Raw genomic sequence first — 21,569 nt, forward strand, 5'->3', positions numbered from 1 at the left:
AATTGTTTCATAAACCATACTGTAAACCTTATCCAAATCATGCTTTGGACTTTATCTTATAGGAATCAGGGAGCTATTAGGGGGTTTTAAGCATGTGAGAGCTGGACTGTGAAGAAAGCTGAGCGCCGAAAAATTGATGCTTTTGAATTGTGGTGTTGGAGAAGACTCTTGAGAGTCCCTTGGACTTCAAGGACATCCAGCCAGTCCATCATAAAGGAGATCAGTCCTGGGTGTTCATTGGAAGGACTGATGCTGAAGCTGAAACTTCAATACTTTGGCCACCTCATGCGAAGAGTTGACTCTTTGGAAAAAACCCTGATGCTGGGAGGGATTGGGGGCAGGAGGAAAAGGGGATGATAGAGGATGAGATGGCTAGATGCCATCACTGAACCGATGGACATGGGTTTGGGTAGACTCCGGGAGTTGGTGATGGACAGGGAAGCCTGGCGTGCTGCGATTCATGGGGTCGCAAAGAGTCGGACACGACTGAGTGACTGAACTGAACTGAACCGACTGAAGCAGCTGCAAATGTGTCATTTTACCTTATACAGAAGTGGCCCTAATGGAAGTGTGGGTTGAGTGTAGAGACATGTTGAGGGCCAGAATTAATGCATATACTTTTCATAATGATAGCGTGAGGATAGGACTAGGACAGAGGCCCTGTTTCTGAGCCATGGGGAAGGCTTGGAGAAAGAGTAGGTGAGGGCAGTAATCCAGAGAGCAGCTGTGGGAGACAATGGCCCTGGGCTGGAGTGGGGAGAGTGACAGAAATGAAAGCTTTTAAGGACATACTATAAAGACCTTGGAGAGGAGGATGAGAGAGAGGGGGTAGCCCAGATGATCTGAGGGAAAAAATACAGATGGAGGAAAAGCAGGATGTGGGAAGAAGGCTTCCACTTTGGGCATGCTGTGTGAAGCATCTATTGCCTATTAAATTGAATATTAACTCTTTCCTTGACTTTCAACACTTTCTGTACTCAAGCTTCAGCCTACTTCCTGACCTTATTTCTGGCCCAAATTCCTGTTTTTGCCCCTTGGTCTGCCAAACTTGACTATCTGCTACTCTCAGACAAAAATAATTTCCATCTCTGTTGCTTTGTACATGATCCCTTTACCTGGCTTGACTTCCCTTCTGTCTCTCATGCCAGAAGATGATCTGTCTTTAAAGACTCTTTTTGGAAACACTTCTTAATCCTTATGAATGTTTGTAGTCTCTTCAGCACTTTCCTTTTACTTATAAGTTTAAGCAGCCATTCTGCCTTTTATATTGCAGCTAGTTATGTGTCTTTCTTACTTATATTTCTTTTCTAAATGGCTAGGATATTGTTTTGGACATAATATGTGCTTAATAAATGTTTATTGGCCAAAAAGATGATAGTATTTGGTTTGGGGAGAGCACTTAATGTTGATCAAAGGATATATATTTTCTAGGTTCTCAACAATTCAATCTTTCCTAGTACTTTTGTTAACATAGTAAAGGTTGCTTTTGTAGGAAATAAAGAACAGTTGAAATTATTAATGACTTGTAGAAAGGACCATTCTCCTTAAGACTGGATGATACCTTTTACTTTAAAATGTCACTTGCTTTATAATTCTACAAATTTCCCCAACCCTTCTAATTTCTTTCATAATCCTGTTTGAAGATAAGACTTTTAAGCTAATTAACATGGCTTAAAAATCTCATTTGTTACTTCACCCATTAAAATTAACTTAAGGAAGCAAAGTAGCAAAGAAGGTTCCTGTGAGCTATTAGATAAGGGTTAAAATTCAAAATATTTTATCTAATAAGAAAAGAGATAGCTGTTGACATGGATTTTTATATTACAGTGATAGTAAAGTTAAAAAAAGTTAGATTAGGAAAGAATATGGTTATAGAATATGAATGTGTTACCCAAGTTGGCACTAGAGAACACTTTCTACAGTACCATCTGAGATACTAAGGCATTGCACTAATGTGACAAATGAAAATAGATCACAAACCCATGCCATATTCTGTAATGCTCCTATTGCACACTAGTGTTAATTCTCTACAGTGGCAGTTGATGATTTAATTCCCTTAGCTGTTGTTCACTCACTAAGTTGTGTCCTACCTTTTGTGACCCCAAGGACTGCAGCACGCCAGGCTCCCCTGTCCTTCATGATCTCCCAGACTTTGTTCAAACTCATGTCCATTGAGTTGGTGATTCTATCTCGCCATCTCATCCTCTGCTGCCCGCTTCTCCTTTTGCCTTCAATCTTTCCCAGCATCAGTGTCTTTTCCAATGAATTGGCTCTTTGTATCAGGTGGCCAAAGTATTGGAGTTTCAGCTTCAGCATCAGTCCTTCCAATGAATATTCAGGGTTGATTTCATTAGGATTGACTGGTTTGCAGTCCAAGGGACTCTCAAGAGTATTCTCTAGTACCACAGTTCAAAAGCATCAATTCTTTGGTGCTCAGCCTTCTTTATGGTCCAACTGTCATGTACATGACTACTGGAAAAACCATAGCTTTGACTAGATGGACCTTTATTGGCAAAGTGATGTCTCTGTTTTGTAAAATGCTGTCTAGGTTTGTCATAGCTTTCCTTCCAGGGAGCACACGTATTTTATTTTCATGGCTGCAGTCACTGTCCACAGTGATTTTGGAGCCCAAGAAAATAAAATCTGTCACTGCTTCCACTTTGCCCCTTCTATTTGCCATGAAGTGATGGGACTGGAAGCCATGGTCTTAGTTTTTTTCAATGTTGAGTTTTAAGCCAGCTTTTTCACGCTCCTCTTTCACCTTCATCAAGAGGCTCTTCAGTTCTTCACTTTCTGCCATTAGAGTGGTATCATCTGCATATCTGAGGTTGTTGCTGTTTCTCCCAGCAATCTTGATTCCAGCTTGTGATTCATCTAGCCTAGTATTTTGCATGATGTACTCTGTGTATAAGTTAAATAAGCAGCGTGACAATATACAGCCTTGTTGTCTCCTTTCCAAATTTTGAACCAGTCCATTGTTCCATGTCCAGTTCTAACTGTTGCTTCTTGACCTGCATACAGGTTTCTTAGGAGGAAGGTAAGGTGGTCTGGTATTCCCATCTCTTGAAGAATTTTCCACAGTTTGTTGTGATCCACACAGTCAAAGGCTTTGGTGTAGTCAATAAAGCAGAAGTAGATGTTTTTCTAGAACTCTCTTGCTTTTTTGATGATCCAACGGATGTTGGGAATCTGATCTCTGGTTCCTCTGCCTCTTCCAAATGTAATTTGTATGTTTGGAAGTTCTTAGTTCATGTACTGCTGAAGGCTAGCTTGTAGGATTTTGACCATAACTTTATTAGCATGTAAAACTAGAAGTAGTTCAGTTCAGTTCAGTTCAGTTCAGTCATTCAGTCATGTCTGACTCTTTGCAACCCCATGAATTGCAGCATGCCAGGCCTCCCTGTCCATCACCAACTCCCGGAGTTTACTCAAACTCATGCCCATCGAGTCGGTGATGGCATCCAGCCATCTCATCCTCTGTCATCCCCTTCTCCTCCTGCCCCCAATCCCTCCAAGCATCAGGGTCTTTTCCAATGAGTCAACTCTTCACATGAGGTGGTCAAAGTATTGGAGTTTCAGCTTCGACATCAGTCCTTCTAATGAACACCCAGGACTGATCTGCTTTATGATGGACTGGCTGGATGTCCTTGCAGTCCAAGGGACTCTCAAGAGTCTTCTCCAACACCACAGTTCAAAAGCATCAATTTTTTGGTGCTCGGCTTTCTTCCCTAAGAACAGTCGTACAGTAGTTCAAATATTCTTTAGCATTGCCCTTCTTTGGGATTGGAATGAAAACTGACCTTTTCCAGTCCTGTGGCCACTGCTGAGTTTTCCAAATTTGCTGACATATTGAGTGCAGCACTTTAACAGCATCATCTTTTAGGATTTGAAATAGCTCAGCTGGAATTCTATCATCTCCATTAGCTTTGTTCATTGTAATGCTTCCTAAGGCCCACTTGAAGTCACATTCCAGGATATCTGGTTCTAGGTGAGTGATCACACCATTGTGGTTATCCAGGTCATTAAGATCTCTTTGTACAGTTCTTCTGTGTATTCTTGCCATCTCTTGTTAATGTCTTTAGCTTCGTTTGGTTAGGTCCTTGCTGTTTCTATTCTTTACTGTGTCCATCTTTGTATGAGATGTTCCCTTGGCTTCTCTGATTTTCTTGGAGAGATCTCTAGTCTTTTCCATTCTATTGTTTTCCTCTATTTCTTTTCATTATTCATTTAAGAAGACCTTCTTATCTCTCCTAGCTATTCACTGGAACTCAGTATTCAGTTGGGTGTGTGTGCGTGCCCAATCACTTCAGTCATGTCCGACTCTTTGCAACACTGTGAACTGGAGTCTGCCAGGCTCCGCTGTCCATTGGATTTTCCCAGCAAGAATATTGGAGTGGGTTGCCATGTCCTCTTCCAGGGGATCTTTCTGACCCAGGGATTGAACCCATGTCTCCTGTGTCTCCTACATTGCAGGCCAATTCTTTATTGCTGAACCACCAGGGAAGCCCTCAGTTGGGTATATCTTTCCCTTTCTCCCTTGCCTTTCACTTCTCTTCTTTCCTCAACTATCTGTAAGGCCACCTCAGACAATGACTTTGCTTTCTTGCAATTTTTTTTTTTTTACTTTGGCATAGTTTTGAACATTACCTCCTGTACAATGTTATGAAGCTCTGTCCATAGATCTTCAGGCACTCTTGTCTACCAGAGCTAATCCCTTGAATCTATTCATCACCTCCACTGTATAATCATAAGGACTTGGACTTGATTTAGGTCATACCTGATTGGTTTAGTGGCTTTCCCTACTTTCTTCAATTTAAGCCTGAATCTTGTATTAAGAAGCTGATGATCTGAGCCACAGTCAGCTCCAGGTCTTGTTTTTACTGACTGTATAGAGCTTCTCCATCTTTGGTTGTAAAGAATATAATCAATCTGATTTTAGTGTTGACAATTTTCTGACGTCCATGCGTAGAGTCATCTATCGTATTGTTGGAAAAGGGTGTTTGCTAGCCAGTGTGTTCTCTTTACAAAATTCTGTTAGCCTTTACCTTGCTTCATTCTGTACTCCAAAGCCAAGCTTGCCTATCACTCCAGGCATCTCTTGACTTCCTACTTTTGCATTCCAATCCCCTATGGTGAAAAAGACATCCTTTTTGATATTAGTTCTAGAAGGTCTTGTAGGTCTTTATAGAACTAGTCAACTTCTTTGGGATCAGTGGTTGGGGCATGGACTTGGATTACTATGATATTGAATGATTTGCCTTGGAAATGAACAGAGATCAGTCTGTCATTTTTGAGATTGTGCTCAAGCACTACATTTCAAACTCTTTTGTAAACTATGAGGACTACTCAATTTCTTCTGAGGGATTCTTGCCCACAGTAGTAAATATAATGGTCCTCTGAATTAAATTCACCCATTCCTGTCCTGATTCCTAAGATGTTGATGTTCACTCTTGCCATCTCCTACTTAACCTAACATTCCAGATTCCTATACAATATTGTTTTTTTTTTTTGCAGCTCTGGACTTTATTTTCACCATCAGACATATCCACAACTGAGTGCTATTTCTGCTTTGGCCCAGCTGCTCCATTCTTTCTGGAGCTATTAGTAATTGTCCTCTGCTGTTTCCCTGTAGCATATTGGACACCCTCCCACTTGGAAGGGGGGGTTCATCTTCTGATGTCATATATTTTTTACCTTTTGATAGTGTTAATGGGGTTCTGTGGCAAGAGTAACTGGACTGGTTTGCCATTTCCCTCTCCAGTTGACCACATTTTGTCAGAACTCTTCATTATGACCTGTCCATCTTGGGTAGCCCTGCACAACATGGCTAATAGCTTCACCGAGTTATGCAAGCCCCTTCACAAGGCTGAGTTCCATGAAGGGGTAGTTCCCTAGCATATCAATTTAATTTTCAGTATCTTTGGGGCACCTAGAAAAGCATACATGAATTAGGAAAGATTAGAAAACCCTTTAATTTTTTTGTACTCTAAATTTTAATATATAAGTGTTACACACCATTAAAATACACCTGGTATTATGGAATTATGCATGAGAAGAATGCATAAAGTAAGAAATTTCTTCTTTTTATATTACTAGATATCTCTAATTTAGGACCACATCAGTGGGGAGCTGATTCTGTAGCTATGATGAAGGTGTGTCTGTAGCCTAGAACAGATTTATAGACTAAAGAAAAGTGAATAAAACCCAAGTTCTTTAAGAGCTGCACATTGAAGTCAAAGACTTTCCATTTGAGAAGGACTATGTAAGTCTGATAAAGAAGGAAAGGGGTCAGTTTTGCACAGTGGTAAAAAGAAAGATTAGCAAGATCTGAACTTGGATCCTACATTAGAATAATCTTTGCTATAAATTCCAATAAAGTTTTTGTGTTCCTGGTATATAACTGATTTTGTGCTGGAAAGAAACAAGAATTATTTTACAAAATAGCTTCAGGCTAATTTTTACTGTTTGCTGATAGAAGAGATGGGAGATGTTTTCAGAAAACTTATGCACCCTCCAGCCCTTGGTGAGAATCATCTACTTTCAGGGGTCATGGTCACCTATGTGAAAGTGAAAGTTGCTCAGTTGTGTCCAATTCTTGCGACCCAATGAATTATACAGTCCATGGAATACTGGCCTGGAGTGGGTAGCCTTTCCCTTCTCCAGGGGAATTTCCCAACCCAGGGATTGAACCCAGGTCTCCTGCATTGCAGGTGAATTCTTTACCAGCTGAGCCACAAGGGAAGTCCCACGGTCACCTATGATAGTTGATTAGATCCCCATAGGTGATTTGGGGTAAAAAAAAGTTTTAGCTTTCTATTTTTTCTTTTATTTCCCAAGGCTTACTACATCATATTTACTTTATGAAATAAAATGAATCATTGAAAGCATCACAACTTTAATTTAGTCAGTATTAAATAACTATATTGGGGTATTTAAAAAGAAGATTTAGGTTAAACTTGAACAACTTGCAAGGTGCAATTGCAGTTTTTTTTTTTTTTTGATAGAAGCACAATGTTCTTTTCACATTTCCTACGTCTCTGGCATTCATTATAAGGAACAAAGCATTTCTGGAATGCTCATTTTAATTTGAAAGCTCAGGCTATTCTATGGAAAACATTTGGCGCTTGGAGGATCTGAACAATAATAGAGGAATGTTCAGTGGGAAGCGTCATGAACTGTGGCACTTAAAATAAATTCTGAAGAAACATTTTAGACAGTGATACTTATTGTTCATTTTAAACAAAGGTTTTAAGCAAGGTGCTGTAATTTGTCTTAATCTGGACAAGTATCTTTTAACTCTTGATATATAAATTACACTGATAATAGCGAGATACCTATCTTTTGGAATATGTGAAAACCCATGTAATAAGCCAGACTTATTATCATCTTTACATAATGCATGATAAAGACACATGGCCCTATTTGACTGCTTGTAGAGCACACAGAATGTGCTTTGCTAATTGACTCCTTCACATTTAGCTTGGAGGACCCTATAAGCAAGATATAGATAGACCCAGAGAGAACATCTTTGACAAGGATCTCATGGGGCTGGACTAGAAAACACACGTTAAATACCATCCAACACTTGTGTCATGTTTTATGTCTTAAAAAACACTTTACATTATTTAAACTTCATATAATCTTATAGGATATTATGATTATTATCATTTTCCAAGAAAGGAAATAAATGCTTGCTATAAGGAAATCCACTCTGGGTTGTGAACATGGAAATAAAGCAAACTAGGATCAAGAAGAGCGTTTGTTGGACAGAGGAGGGGAATAAAAGGGCAGATGAAAATTATTTTCATCCACATATTTCCCCCATAGCTTGTGAGTTCTTTCTCAGTTCAGTTCAGTTCAGTCACTCAGTCATGTCCAGATCTTTGCGACCCTATGGACTGCAACACACCCGGCTTCCCTGTCCATCACCAACTCCCTTCTCAGTTCTTGGCTAAGAACTGGGTCGAGTTAGTCAAATAAACAAATATTTAATGCTCCATTAATAATAAACAAGCAAAAATTTTCAGGGGCTACAGAACAGGAAAGATTATCTATCGTCTGTTGAAAAAGATGTGGTACATGATTGTTAAAAGCCTTGGCTCTTTGATGACGCACAAGAGCCTAGCTTTCAACAAGAGTTTCAGGTCTTTTAAAATACTGGATAAAAGTGTCTTTTTCTTCTCTACAATGGGGATCTTCAAGTTTTGCTTATGAAAATGTTAACCATATTTAGTTATTGGGATTCAAGGTTTAATTAAGAAATGGATATTTTTCACAATGTAATTTTGTATAAGGTTTTGTTTCCAAATACAGATACTTAATTTCTGTCTCCAAACAATGCTCTTATCTTGAGTTTATTCTTTTTCTCAATTAATTGCTTATTTTTATTTTGGTTGCACTGGGTCTTTGTTGCTGCATGTGGGCTTTTGCTAGCTGCAAAGAGCAGGGGCTACTCTCTAGTTGTGGTGTGCAGGCTTCTCGTTGCAGTGGCCTTCTTGTTGTGGAGCATGGGCTCTAGGCATGTGGGCTTCAGTAGTTGTAGCACTCGGACTCCGTAGTTGTGGCTCGTGGGGCCCTAGAATGTGCAGGCTTTGGTAGTTGTGCCAAGTAGGCTCAGTAGTGGTGTATGAGCTCAGTTGCCCTGCAGCATGTAGAATCTTCCTGGACCAGGGATCGAACCTGTGTCCCCTGCATTGGCAGGCAGATTTCTATCCACTGTACCACTAGGGAAGTTTGAGTCTATTCTTATTTTAGCAAATCTACAAAAGTAATACATGCTGATTATTAACATATTCAGGCAATTTAAAATATAGACATTAAAGAGTTTCTCTGTTCAAAAGAGAAAGATAAATATCATATACTAATGCATATATATGGAATCTAGAAAGATGGTACTGATGAATTTATTTGCAGGGTAGCAATGGGAAAACAGACATAAAGAACAGACTTATGGACATCAGGGAGAGGGGAGGAAAGGATAAAATGTATGGAGAGAGTAACATGGAAACCTAAATTACCATATATAAAATAAATCACCAGTGGGAATTTGCTCTATAAGTGGGGAACCCAAACAGGGACTCTGTATCAATCTAGAGGTGTGGGATGGGGAGGGAGATGGGCGGGAGGTTCAAGGGGGAGGGGACATATGTATACCTATGGCTGATTCATGTTGATGTTTGACAGAAAACAGCAAACTTCTGTAAAGCAATTATCCTTCAATTAAAAAATAAGTTAATTAACAAAAAAAGTTCATCTGTTCAGCTACTCCATTCATTAAGCCATTTATATAAGAAACACTTATTGAACAGCTACTTTATGTTGAAATGGACACCTGCTCCTTGGAAGAAAAGCTATGACAAACCTAGAGAGTGTATCACAAAGCAGAGACATCACTTTGCTGACAAAGGTCCATATAGTCAAAGCTTTGGTTTTTCCAGTAGTCATGTACGGATGTGAGAGTTGGACCATAAAGAAGGCCAAGCACCAAAGAATTGATGTTTTCAAATTGCAGTGCTGGGGAAGACTATTGAGAGACTTTTGGACAGCTAGGAGATCAAACCAGTCATTCCTAAAGGAAATAAACCCTGAATATTCATTGGAAGGACTGATGCTGAAACTGAAGCTTCAATACTTTGGCCACCCAATGCGAAGAGCTGATTCATTGGAAAAGACCTTGATGCTGGGAAAGATTGAGGGCAAGAGGAGAAGGGAATGACAGAAGTTGAGATGGTTGGATGACATCACTGACTCAATGGATGTGAGTTTGAGCGAACTCTGGGAGATAGTGAAGGACAGGGAAGCCTGGTGTGCTGCAGTTCACGGGGTCACAAAGAGTCTGACATGACTTAGTGACTGAACAACAACCACCACTTCGTGCATTGTTCTGAGTGATGGAGGAAGAAACCACATTTCCTGTTTTCATGGAGTTTACATTTTGTGTGGGAAGGGTGCAATAAACATATATGAACAAAAAATACCAGGCTCTGAAATGTCCTGAAGAAGTAGTAGTGAGGGTAGTGAGGGTAGTGTAGTGAGGGTAGTGAGGGAACAGAGTGGAAGAGGATGAGGACTGGGGTGGTCAGGAAAGGCTTCTTGATAGGACACGTTGAGGGGGATCTGAGTGTTGGGCAGGCCAACTGAGTTAGGGGATAGTGTAGGAGAGAGGTAAGAGCTTACAAAGGGCCAGAATGTAGGTCATAGTGAGAACTTGGGTTTTGTCCTCCTTAGATAGCCACTGTTTTACATGTTTCAGAGTGATTCTGCACCGCACCCCCACACACATTAGTAATCTCTTCTTAATCTAAATAGGTTACTACCTACTGACTTAACTGTAATTATTTTTCCTCCTTCTTAATATAGATTGCTGGCTACAAAGTGATATAAATAATCATTTGATATATATATGTATATATCAAATAATATATATGTGTATATTATATATAGTATATTTTACACTGTTCCAATAATAAAACTTGATGAGATTCCTTCCTTCCTTCCTTTCTTTCTTCCTACCTTTAGTTGGGAAGTCCGTAGTAGCTGATAATATTGCTATTGGTGACTTGACTTGACTTTTGGGAATGTACCAGTAGTATTGGGAATGAATCATGTTATTATGAAATACTTCTTTTTGTTCTGGTCTATGATATCCCGAGACTGTTCCTCTTGCAATTTGTCTGACGAGTGACTTGTGTTTTTCCAATTTTAGGTTACTACACTTGTAAATTGTCCCCAGAATCCGTCCAACAGGAAAAAAGGACGTTCAAAAAGAGCCAGAGTCCTTCTAGCTTCTGTGGAGGAAGCAACTTGGAATTTATTAGACAAGGGAGAGAAGATTGCTCAGGAAGCCACAGTTTTAAAGGAAGAACTTACTGGGGCACTTGAGGAAGTTCGCAAAGAGAGTGAGTACTCTAGTCCTGGTTGGAAGCAACTGCATATCCTTACGGGATTAGGTACTGAATTAGATTTGAATGTTGTGCTTTGCTGATTTGAGTTTAATTAGTCTTTTGGTGAGCTCTGAGGAGCTAACTGCGGGAGACAGAGTGGCTCATTAGGCAGCTCCAAGGCTCAGAGCCCCCCTCCTGATTCTTCCTTTATTTGTTCTCCTCACACCGTAGTTTAGCCATAATAAACAGAGAAATGTACACGTTTTGTCATGAAACGAGAAATGACTAATGAAGCTGAAGACATATTTTCCCATACATAAAAAAATTGTCAGTTTCTTTGTAAACAATTGGAGATAGAAATTTCAGACCTGGCCATCTTAGAGGTATATTTTTCATCTTCCTGGAGGTTTATATTTCCTAAACATAAAAAATTGTTTTGCATAAACTATGTATAACTCACATTGTTGCTGTGTTACTAGTACACAATAAGGGGAAATGTAGTGGGAATGATAAATCAGGAGCTTGATATGAACATAGGCATACTACTGTATATAAGACAGATAACCAACAAGAACCTACTGCATAGCACAGGGAACTCTACTCAATATTCTATGATAACGTGTATGAAGAAAGAATCTAGAGAAGAATGAATATATGTATATGTATAACCGAATCACCTTGCTGTACACATAAACACAACATTGTAAATCAACTATCCTCCAGTTACAAAACCACACACACAAAATTACATACTAAAAACATGTATTTCACCTTTTGATATTTTGAATAGTTTTTTTTAAACATTTTTATTTATTTTTAATTGAAGGATAATTGCTTTACAATATTGTCAGTTTCTGCCATACATCAACATGAATCAGCCAAAGGTATACATATATCTCCCTCTTGGAACTCCCTCCCACCTCCCACCCCATCCCACCCCCCTAGGTTGTCACAGAGCACCCATTTGAGCCCCCTGAGTCATATAGCAAATTCCCACTGGCTATCTATTTTACGTATGGTAGTGTATATATTTCCTTGACTAGTTTTATAATGAATGTATCATTAGCAGGCTATTTTATAAAGAACTGAACAACACTCTTTTAGTTAGTGGATTGATTTTATATATCAACTTGCTGTTAGGAGCTATTTTGAGATCACAAAGAAGCAAATTTTCCTGTTTAGCTTCTTAAAAGAGACCAGGGGGGTATTTATATATTTCCCTCTCCCCATCCCAAACATAATTTTAAGAAGATCAGGGAATTTTTACTAATTAAATACTTAAAATGAATAATTAACCACAATAAACTTTAGGTCAAATACAATTTTTTTGGTTATATATGTTATATGTGTGCATGCTGTTGCTTCAATTGTATTCAACTCTTTACAACTCTATGGACCATAGCCTGCCAGGCTCCTCTGTTCATGGGTTTCTCCAGGCAAGAATAGTGGAGTGGGTTGCCATGCCCTCCTCCAGGAGATCTTCCCTACCCTGGGATCTAACCTGTATCTCGTATATCTCCTGCATTGGTATGCAGGTTTTTTTTTTTTACCTCTAGTGCCACCTGCGAAGCCCATATATATGACTTATATATTAAAGGGATTCTTTGGAAAATATATAAAAAACATAATGCCTAAGATAATTTTAAATAAATTCATCATTCCTCCTTGCTCCCTACCACCTCAGACCCATTTTTTCTCCTGTCTTCTCTGCCATGGTATCCTCATCCACTTAGTTAACAAATCAGTTAGACTTTTTGTTTTTATTCTACCCCTCTCTTCCAATTAGTCTCCAAGTTTAACAAATTCTTTTGCTTCTCAGATCTGTTCTTTCTTCTCCATTGTTAGTGTTGCCTTCTGAATTTTGGATTACTGCCTTAGCTTTGCCCAATACCAAAGCCAAATGTGTTTTTTAAAAATTAAAATATATTTCATTGTAGATTTGTTTTGCATTTCTCTAATAATGAGTGATGTTGAGCAGCTTTTCATGTGCTCAAATCTGGTGCTTTGTGACTACCTAGAATGGTGGGATGGTATGGGAGGTGGGAGGGAGATTCAAGGAGAGGACATATGTATGCCTATAGCTGATTCATGTTGATGTATGGCAGAAACCAACACAATATTGCAAAGCAATTATCCTTCAATTAAAACTAATAAATTAAAAAAAGAAAATATACTTATTTTACCTCCCTGCTTAAAATCCTTTTAGTAACTTTTGAAGGATTAGGGATTATCTCTCTGGATAAAGTTCAAACTTTTAAACTCAGCTCCTACAACGTTCCATGTTTGGCTTCTACCACTCTCTCCTTTCTCTTTTTATTTTTTGGCTGTACAGTAGCATGGCATGTGGGATCTTAGTTCCTTGGTTAGGGATCGAACCTGTGCCCCCTGCAGTGGAAGCACAGAATTTTAACCACTGGACCACCAGAGAAATCTTTAGACTCAACTTCTTAAAGGTGTCAAGCACCACGTTTATTTGACACATAACAGACACCTGATAAATGTTTGTTAAATAAAAAAAAACCTAAGCATCATTTTATGTTATAAAAATTTATAACTATTTTTGCCTGTTTTTATGAAAAATTTCTTTCATAGTTATGGTTTCTTTGCTAAGTGTTTGGAAAGAATATGAACCCTATTTGGTACTCTTTCTCTCAGAAAATGTGATATATTTGCCAACATAGTTTCCATAAATCACCTGGCAGTAAATATGTAAGACATTGGTCTTTCTTAGAAGAGAATAATAATTGTAATAATTGTCAAGAAATGGTATTTGCTTTTTAAAGAAACAGTAATCAACACTTTTAGCTCAACAAAAGTAAATTATTTTAAGGAAAAGTTCTCAACGAGAAGTCTCTTTGGATTCTAGAATTATGCAATGTATCCCTCACTGTGTTCTGTTATAATGTGTGAAATACATATACATGGCATATGCTATACACACAACAAATACGTTTGGTTAAAGATCACCAAGTGCTTTATACTCCTAATCTTTTTGACCAACTGCCAAATTGAATTCACTGCCACTAGTGTGTGGGAGGAAGGCAGTGAAATGGCAAATGGTTCTGGAATTTGGGGAATGGCCAGTGCTGATCTTGTGGACAGCAGAGGGAGTGACAGCGAGAGCGCTGTTCTCTGAAGCTTGGAAGGAATTTTAGCCCAGTGGTGGAGCTGAAGTATCAGGAGAATGGGTTCTGATCCAAGTAACTCTGTATAATACTAGAAACATATTTTAAAAATTTCCTGCTTTCATTCTTTTTTCTTTTTTTTTTTTTTGAGGGCTTTGTCTAGTGACATAATGTGAAGTAGTTCTGAAGAGCAAATGATAAGTTTAATGCTTTTGAAAGGGCGAAGAATATTGCAAGTAGAGGATATTTTTATCTTTACTTCAAGAAGATTTCTGACATTAATTAAAAATTTTTTTCTAATAAAAACATAGTATAATTTACATAACCTTGTTATAGGAGTCTCTTTTATTCTGTTTTACTGCCTTCTGTGGCTTTAGCTAGACAGTTGAGGTGTTAAATAAAACGGGCATTTGGTTACCTAAAGAAGCTGCTTGTAGAAGATGGTATATGGATAGTATTGGGGGAGAACGGTGAAAGGAAAGGTGAAACTGTCAAGATCCAGAAACTGTGGTCCATGTACTGATTATATATGGTCACTCATAACCTAATAGGTCTTTTACAATGGTAAAGTATTAAATCTGGTATTAAATACTTTTAGAATATTCACATAACAGTTACCTAGGAATTAGCTAGGAATTATTTATAATGTCCGGATTACATTTTTTGCCTGTAGCCTATTTGCTACTTTTGTGTACCCTTTGCTCTTCTACAGCAGACATTGTTTGTAAGTCATACAATTGGTTGTATAATATTTAAGGATTTTTAGTGGTTTATTAATAATGACATATGTACAAAAAAAACCACATTGTCAAACAACTCAATATATTTTCATTGTGAATATATGAATGTAACCTCCACCTAGATCAATAATAGAACAATAATAGAACAATACAATATGTAGAATTACAGAATAGAATATATAGAATATGTAGAATAACAATAAATAACAATAGGAATATATATAAATAAATAAATAACAATAGAATATATAGAATAACAATAATAGAATAATACAATAAAAAATAGAACAATACTAGAGCCCTAGACGCATACCCTGTGTCAGTTACTACTCTCACCACACAGGTTACCATTATCCTGCTTATTACATAGAGTAGTTTCCCCACCCCCCCTCATCTTTTTGAACTTTGTATGAGTAGGATCATACAGTATGTAGCCTCCTGAGTATGGCTCCTTTTGCTCAATGTTATCTTTGTGAGGCCTTGCCACATAGTAGTTCATTTGTTTCTGTTGTTGAATGTGTGCATCCTAAGTCACTTCAGTTGTGTCCGACTCTTTGTGATGCTGTGGACTGTAGCCTGCCAGTCTCCTCTGTTCATGAGATTCTCCAGGTGTCAATACTTGAGGGGGTTGCCATGCTCTCTTCTGGGGGAATCTTCCTGACCCAGGGATTGTACCCAGGTCTCCTGTGTCTCCTGCATTGGCAGGTGGTTTCTTTACCACTGGTGCCACCTGGGAAGCCCCTTCATTGTTTAACAGTCCATAATTATTTATCCACTCTATTGTTGATGAATGCTTGAGTTGTTTCCAGTTTTTGGCTTTAATGTACATTCCTGTTATGTACATATCTGTGTATTACTTATGGTGCATGAATGTAGACATCCTGTTGGGTTTATACCTAGGAAGGAAATTGCTGGGTCATAAGGTAAACATTCAGCTCTAATAGATATTACCAAACAATTTTCCAGGCTGGATTTTCCAATTGACATACTCATCAGTAATGTATAAGAATTCTAGTTGTTTTACATTCTTACTAACTTGGTGTTAACAAGTGTCAGTGCTTTAAATTCAAATATATATAGTGGTATCCCATTGTCAATTTTTTCTTTGCTTTTTAATTAAAAATATATGAGTATAATTGAACAATGGACTGGTTCAAAATTGAGAAAGGAGTATGTCAAGGCTGTGTATTGTCACCCTTCTCATTTAACTTATATGCAGAGTACATCATGCAAAATGCTGGGCTGGATGAGTCACAAGCTGGAATCAAGATTGCTGGGAGAAATATCAGTAACTTCAGACATGCAGATGATACCACTCTAATGTCAGAAATTGAAGAGGAACTAAAGAGCCTCTTGATGAGGGTGAAAGATGAGAGTGAAAAAACTGGCTTAAAACTCAACATTCAAAAAACAAAGGTCATAGCTTCCAGTCCCATCACTTCATGGCAAATAGAAGGGGAGAAAGTGAAAACAGTGACAGCTTTTATTTTCTTGGGCTCCGAAATCACTGTGGATGGTGACTGCAGCCGTGAAATTAAAAGATGCTTGCTCCTCAGAAGGAAAGCTATGACAAACCTAGACAGCATATTAAAAAGCAGAGACATCACTTTGTCAACAAAGGTCTGGATGGTCAAATCTATGGCTTTTCCAGGTGTCATGTATGAATGTGAAAGTTGGACCATAAAGAAGGTGGAATACTGAAGAATTGGTGCTGTGAACTCTGGTGCTGGAGAAGACTCTTGAGAGTCCCTTGGATGGCAAGGAGATAAAACCAGTAAATCCTCAAGAAAATCAACGCTGAATATTCATTGGAAGAACTGATGCTGAAGCTGAAGCTCTAATACTTCGGCCACCTGATGTGAAGAGCCGACTCATTGGAAAAGACCCTGATGTTGGGAAAAATTGAGGGCAGGAGGAAAAGGGGGCGACAGAGGATGAGATGGTTGAATGGTATCACTGACTCAATGGACATGAGTTTGAGCAAACTCTGTGAGATAGTGAAGGACAGGGGAGCCTGGCGTGCTGCAGTCCATGGGGTCACAAAGAGTCGAACATGATTTAGTGACTGAATAACAACAACAACAACAAATGCAATTCTATTTTTAGTTTTTAAAGAAATCTCTATACTGTTTTCCATAGTGACTGTATCAATTTACATCCCCAGCAGCAGTATAGGAGGGTTCCTTTTTCTCCACACCCTCTCTAGCATCTGTTGACTTTCTAATGGTGGCCACTCTGACCTGTGTGATGTGATAACTTATTCTAGTTTTGATTTGCATTTCTCTAATATTTAGTGATGTTGAGTGTCTTTTCATGTGCTTATTGGCCAGCTGTATATCTTCTCTGAAGAATGTCTGTTAGGTCCTCTGCCGTTTTTTTGATTGGATGGTATTTTTGTTGTTGTTGTTGCTATTGTGTTATGTAAGTTGTTTGTATCATTTGGAAATTAATTCCTTGTTGATTGCATTGTTTGCAAATATTTTTCCCCAGTCTGTATGTTCTCTTTTCTTTTTGTTGATGATTTCCTTTGTTGTGCAAAAGCTTATGTTTGATTATGTCCCATTTGTTTATTTTTGCTTTTATTTCTATTGCCTTGAAAGACTCATTGTAGTTTACATTTGGTCTTGATATGAGATTTTAGTTGTGATATTAAAAAGTCTTCTCCCTTTATTTAAGCATTTTTGTTGCTTATAAGTAGTTTTGATAAATTCAGGTTAATCATTTTATTCCTTTATGGGTAGAGACTTTTGTTGTGTTTAAAAAATTTGCCTATTACAAAGTCAGGAGGATATCCTCTTGTGTCGTCATCTAGAGGCTTTATTGTTTTACTCGTACAATCTACTTGGATATACATTTTATAAATGGTGTGATTTAGGTGTCATAATTCACTTTTTAATATGAGAATACAATTAATCCAATATCATATAGATGCATATAGAAGTTTAATGGTTCCCATACCATTTGTTGAAAAAAACCCTCACAATCCTAATCTTTCTCAACTGAGTCATTTTTGCACCTTTGTTGAAAACTAGTTGACCACCTCTGTGTGAGTCTACTTTGGAACTCTCTTCTGTTCCATTGATTCACATATCAATCCTTATGGCAATAATACATTGTTTTGGTTACTGTATACCGGAGTAAGTATTAAAATAAAAATTATCTTCATTTGGTTATACTAGGTCCCATGCATATCCATAAAAATCATGGAAATTTTTATAAAACAAGCCTGCTGAAATTTTGATTGGGAGTAAGTTGGGTCTATCGATCCATTTGTGCTGAGTTGATACTTCAGTATTTAAGAGTCTTCTGATTCAAAACATGTAACTCATTTTTGAAAATGATATTTAAATGGTACTTTATTTTTTTTTTTAATTTTATTTTTTTTTCAGTGTTTTTTTTTTTTTTTTTATTAGTTGGAGGCTAATACTTCACAACATTTCAGTGGGTTTTGGTCATACATTGATATGAATCAGCCATAGATTTACACTTATTCCCCATCCCGATCCCCCCTCCCACCTCCCTCTCCACCCGATTCCTCTGGGTCTTCCCAGTGCACCAGGCCCGAGCACTTGTCTCATGCATCCCACCTGGGCTGGTGATCTGTTTCACCATAGATAGTATACATGCTGTTCTTTTGAAACATCCCACCCTCACCCTCTCCCACAGAGTTCAAAAGTCTGTTCTGTATTTCTGTGTCTCTTTTTCTGTTTTGCATATAGGGTTATCGTTACCATCTTTCTAAATTCCATATATATGTGTTAGTATGCTGTAATGTTCTTTATCTTTCTGGCTTACTTCACTCTGTATAATGGGCTCCAGTTTCATCCATCTCATTAGAACTGATTCAAATGAATTCTTTTTAATGGCTGAGTAATATTCCATGGTGTATATGTACCACAGCTTCCTTGTCCATTCATCTGCTGATGGGCATCTAGGTTGCTTCCATGTCCTGGCTATTATAAACAGTGCTGCGATGAACATTGGGGTGCATGTGTCTCTTTCAGATCTGGTTTCCTCCCTGTGTATGCCCAGAAGTGGGATTGCTGGGTCATATGGCAGGTCTATTTCCAGTTTTTTAAGAAATCTCTACACTGTTCTCCATAGTGGCTGTACTAGTTTGCATTCCCACCAACAGTGTAAGAGGGTTCCCTTCTCTCCACACCCTCTCCAGCATTTATTGCTTGTAGACTTTTGGATAGCAGCCATCCTGACTGGCGTGTAATGGTACCTCATTGTGGTTTTGATTTACATTTCTCTAATAATGAGTGATGTTGAGCATCTTTTCATGTGTTTGTTAGCCATCTGTATGTCTTCTTTGGAGAAATGTCTGTTTAGTTCTTTGGCCCATTTTTTGATTGGGTCATTTATTTTTCTGACATAAATCACAGCAAGACCCTCTATGACCCACCTCCCAGAATATTGGAAATTAAAGCAAAACTAAACAAATGGGACCTAATGAAACTTAAAAGCTTTTGCACTACAAAGGAAACTATAAGTAAGGTGAAAAGACAGCCCTCAGATTGGGAGAAAATAATAGCAAATGAAGAAACAGACAAAGGATTAATCTCAAAAATATACAAGCAAATCCTGAAGCTCAATTCCAGAAAAATTAAATGGTACTTTAAAACATTTTAATTTTAAATATATCTTCAAATTCATCACACTTTTCCCCCTGCCATCTTCAGTATATTTTTAAGTCCATCCAGTGAAATTTTCACTTTAGATATTATACATTTTTATTTCTTTAATTTTTATTTGTTTTTTTAAAATAGTTTTCATTTCTGTGAAAATAGAAATAGAAACAATTTTATTTAATTTCTTTCCAAATTCTAGTTCCCTGCTGAAATTTTGTCTTGCCATTACTTTTCTTGAACGTTTCCTTTAAAGTTAATTTCTGTACCTAACATTTTCAATATGTGGGTCTCCTATAGGTTTGTTTCTATTGTCTGTTTTTTCCTTTTGATTTTTAAAGTAACTGATTTTGTCTACAGATGTCTTGGATAGTTTTTGATCAAATGCTTGGCATCATAAATGAAAAATTAAAAATTTAATTTTTAAAGATTATTCTATCTCTAGCTAGTCCTTGGGCTTCCCGTAGTGGTAAAGAATCTGCCAGCCAATGCAGGAGACACAAGAGATGTGAGTTTGATCCCTGGGTTTGGAGGATCCCCTGGAGAAGGAAATGGCAACCCACTCCTATATTCTTGTCTGGAAAATTTCCATGGACAGAAGAACCTGGTGGTCTACAGTCCAAGGGTCCTGGTGGTCTACAGTACACAAAGAGTCAGACACAACTGAGTGACTGAGCACACACAGCTAGCTGTTCCTCTTGGATGTAGCAACTGAGTTCTCAATTGAAAGTATAGGATATTTAACAGGACATTTCATCTTAGGCAGTCTCAGAGCTCTAATTTTTTTCTCCCTCCCTTCCTCAATTCTCAGTTGGTAAAGAATCCGCCTGCAATGCAGGAGACCTAGGTTTGATTCCTTGGTCAGGAAGATCCGCTGGAGAAGGAACAGGATACCCACTTCACTGTTCTGGCCTGGAGAATTCCATGGATGTATAGTCCATGGGTTCGTAAAGAGTTCTACATGACTGAGCAACTTTCCCTTTCACTTTCACTTCCTCAAGGAGGACAAAATTGTTTGCTTTATATCTCATTCTTTCAGCTGCCATTTTTTTTTTTTTTGGCTTCTCTCTTATTGAGTCACTCTGCTGTTTGGTTTCCTATAATCATATACAAAAAGTTAGCTTCAAGTGGGTTTAAGATCTAAATATTAAGACAAAAATTAAAAACTCACTGAAAATTAAGGGTGTATAGTTGAAAGGCTTTGGATGTTCAACAGGATTTATTAATCATGAAACGATTTTAAAGAAAAGACTGATACGTTTTATTGTATCAAAATTAAAGCTTTATTTTTAAAAAAAATTATTTATTTATTTATCTGCATGGGTCTCAGCCAAAGAATGTTCAAACTACCACACAATTGCACTCATCTCACATGCTAGTAAAGTAATGCTCAAAATTCCCCAAACTTCAACAGGACGTGAACCATGAACTTCCAGATGTTCAATCTGGATTTAGAAAAGGCAGAGGAACCAGAGGTCAAATTGCCAACATCCTTTGGATCATAGAAAAAGCAAGAGAATTCCTGAAAAACATCTACTTCTGCTTCATTGACTATGCTAAAGCCTTTGACTGTGTGGATCACAACAAACTGTGAAAAATTCTTCAAGAGATAGGAATACCAGACCACCTGACCTGTCTCCTGTGAAACCTGTATGCAGGTCAAGAAGCAACAGTTAGAACCGCACATGTGACAATGGACTGGTTCCAAATTGGGAAAGGAGGACGTCAAGGCTGCAAATTATTACCCTGCTTATTTAACTTATAGTCAGAGTACATCATGCAATGGATGAAGCACAAGCCAGAATCAAGATTGCAGGGGAAATATCAATAACCTCAGATACGCAGATGATACCACCATTATGGCAGAAAGTGAAGAGGAACTAAAGAACCTCTTGATGAAGGTGAAAGAAGAGAGTGAAAAAGCTGCTTTAAAACTCAACATTCAAAAAACCACGATTATGGCATCTGGTCCCATCACTTCATGGCAAATCGATGGGGAAGCAAAGGAAACAGTGACGGACTCAGTTTTCTGGGCTCCAAGATCACTGCAGATGGTGACTGCAGCCAGGAAATTAAAAGACACTTGTTTTTTGGAAGAAAAGCTATGATCAACCTAGATAGCATATTAAAAAGCAGAGATATGACTTTGCCAACAAAGGTCCATCTAGTCAAAGCTATGGTTTTTCCAGA

The 21,569-nt window shown here is 38.0% G+C and overlaps 1 protein-coding gene across 6 annotated transcripts in view; it reads left to right on the forward strand.

The window, feature by feature from the left end:
- The window catches only part of CTNNA3 (catenin alpha 3), a 1,829,362-nt gene that overhangs the window by 74,974 nt on the left and 1,732,819 nt on the right, over window positions 1-21,569 (forward strand). For all 6 annotated transcript variants that reach the window (XM_043476813.1, XM_043476816.1, XM_043476818.1 and 3 more), the window contains exon 3: window positions 10,706-10,898. In XM_043476813.1, the coding sequence (XP_043332748.1) occupies window positions 10,706-10,898 (193 nt within the window). The remainder of the gene's footprint in view (window positions 1-10,705; window positions 10,899-21,569) is intronic.

This window comes from Cervus canadensis, chromosome 8 (genome assembly GCF_019320065.1).
Source record: "Cervus canadensis isolate Bull #8, Minnesota chromosome 8, ASM1932006v1, whole genome shotgun sequence".
Taxonomy (NCBI): Eukaryota; Metazoa; Chordata; class Mammalia; order Artiodactyla; family Cervidae; genus Cervus; species Cervus canadensis.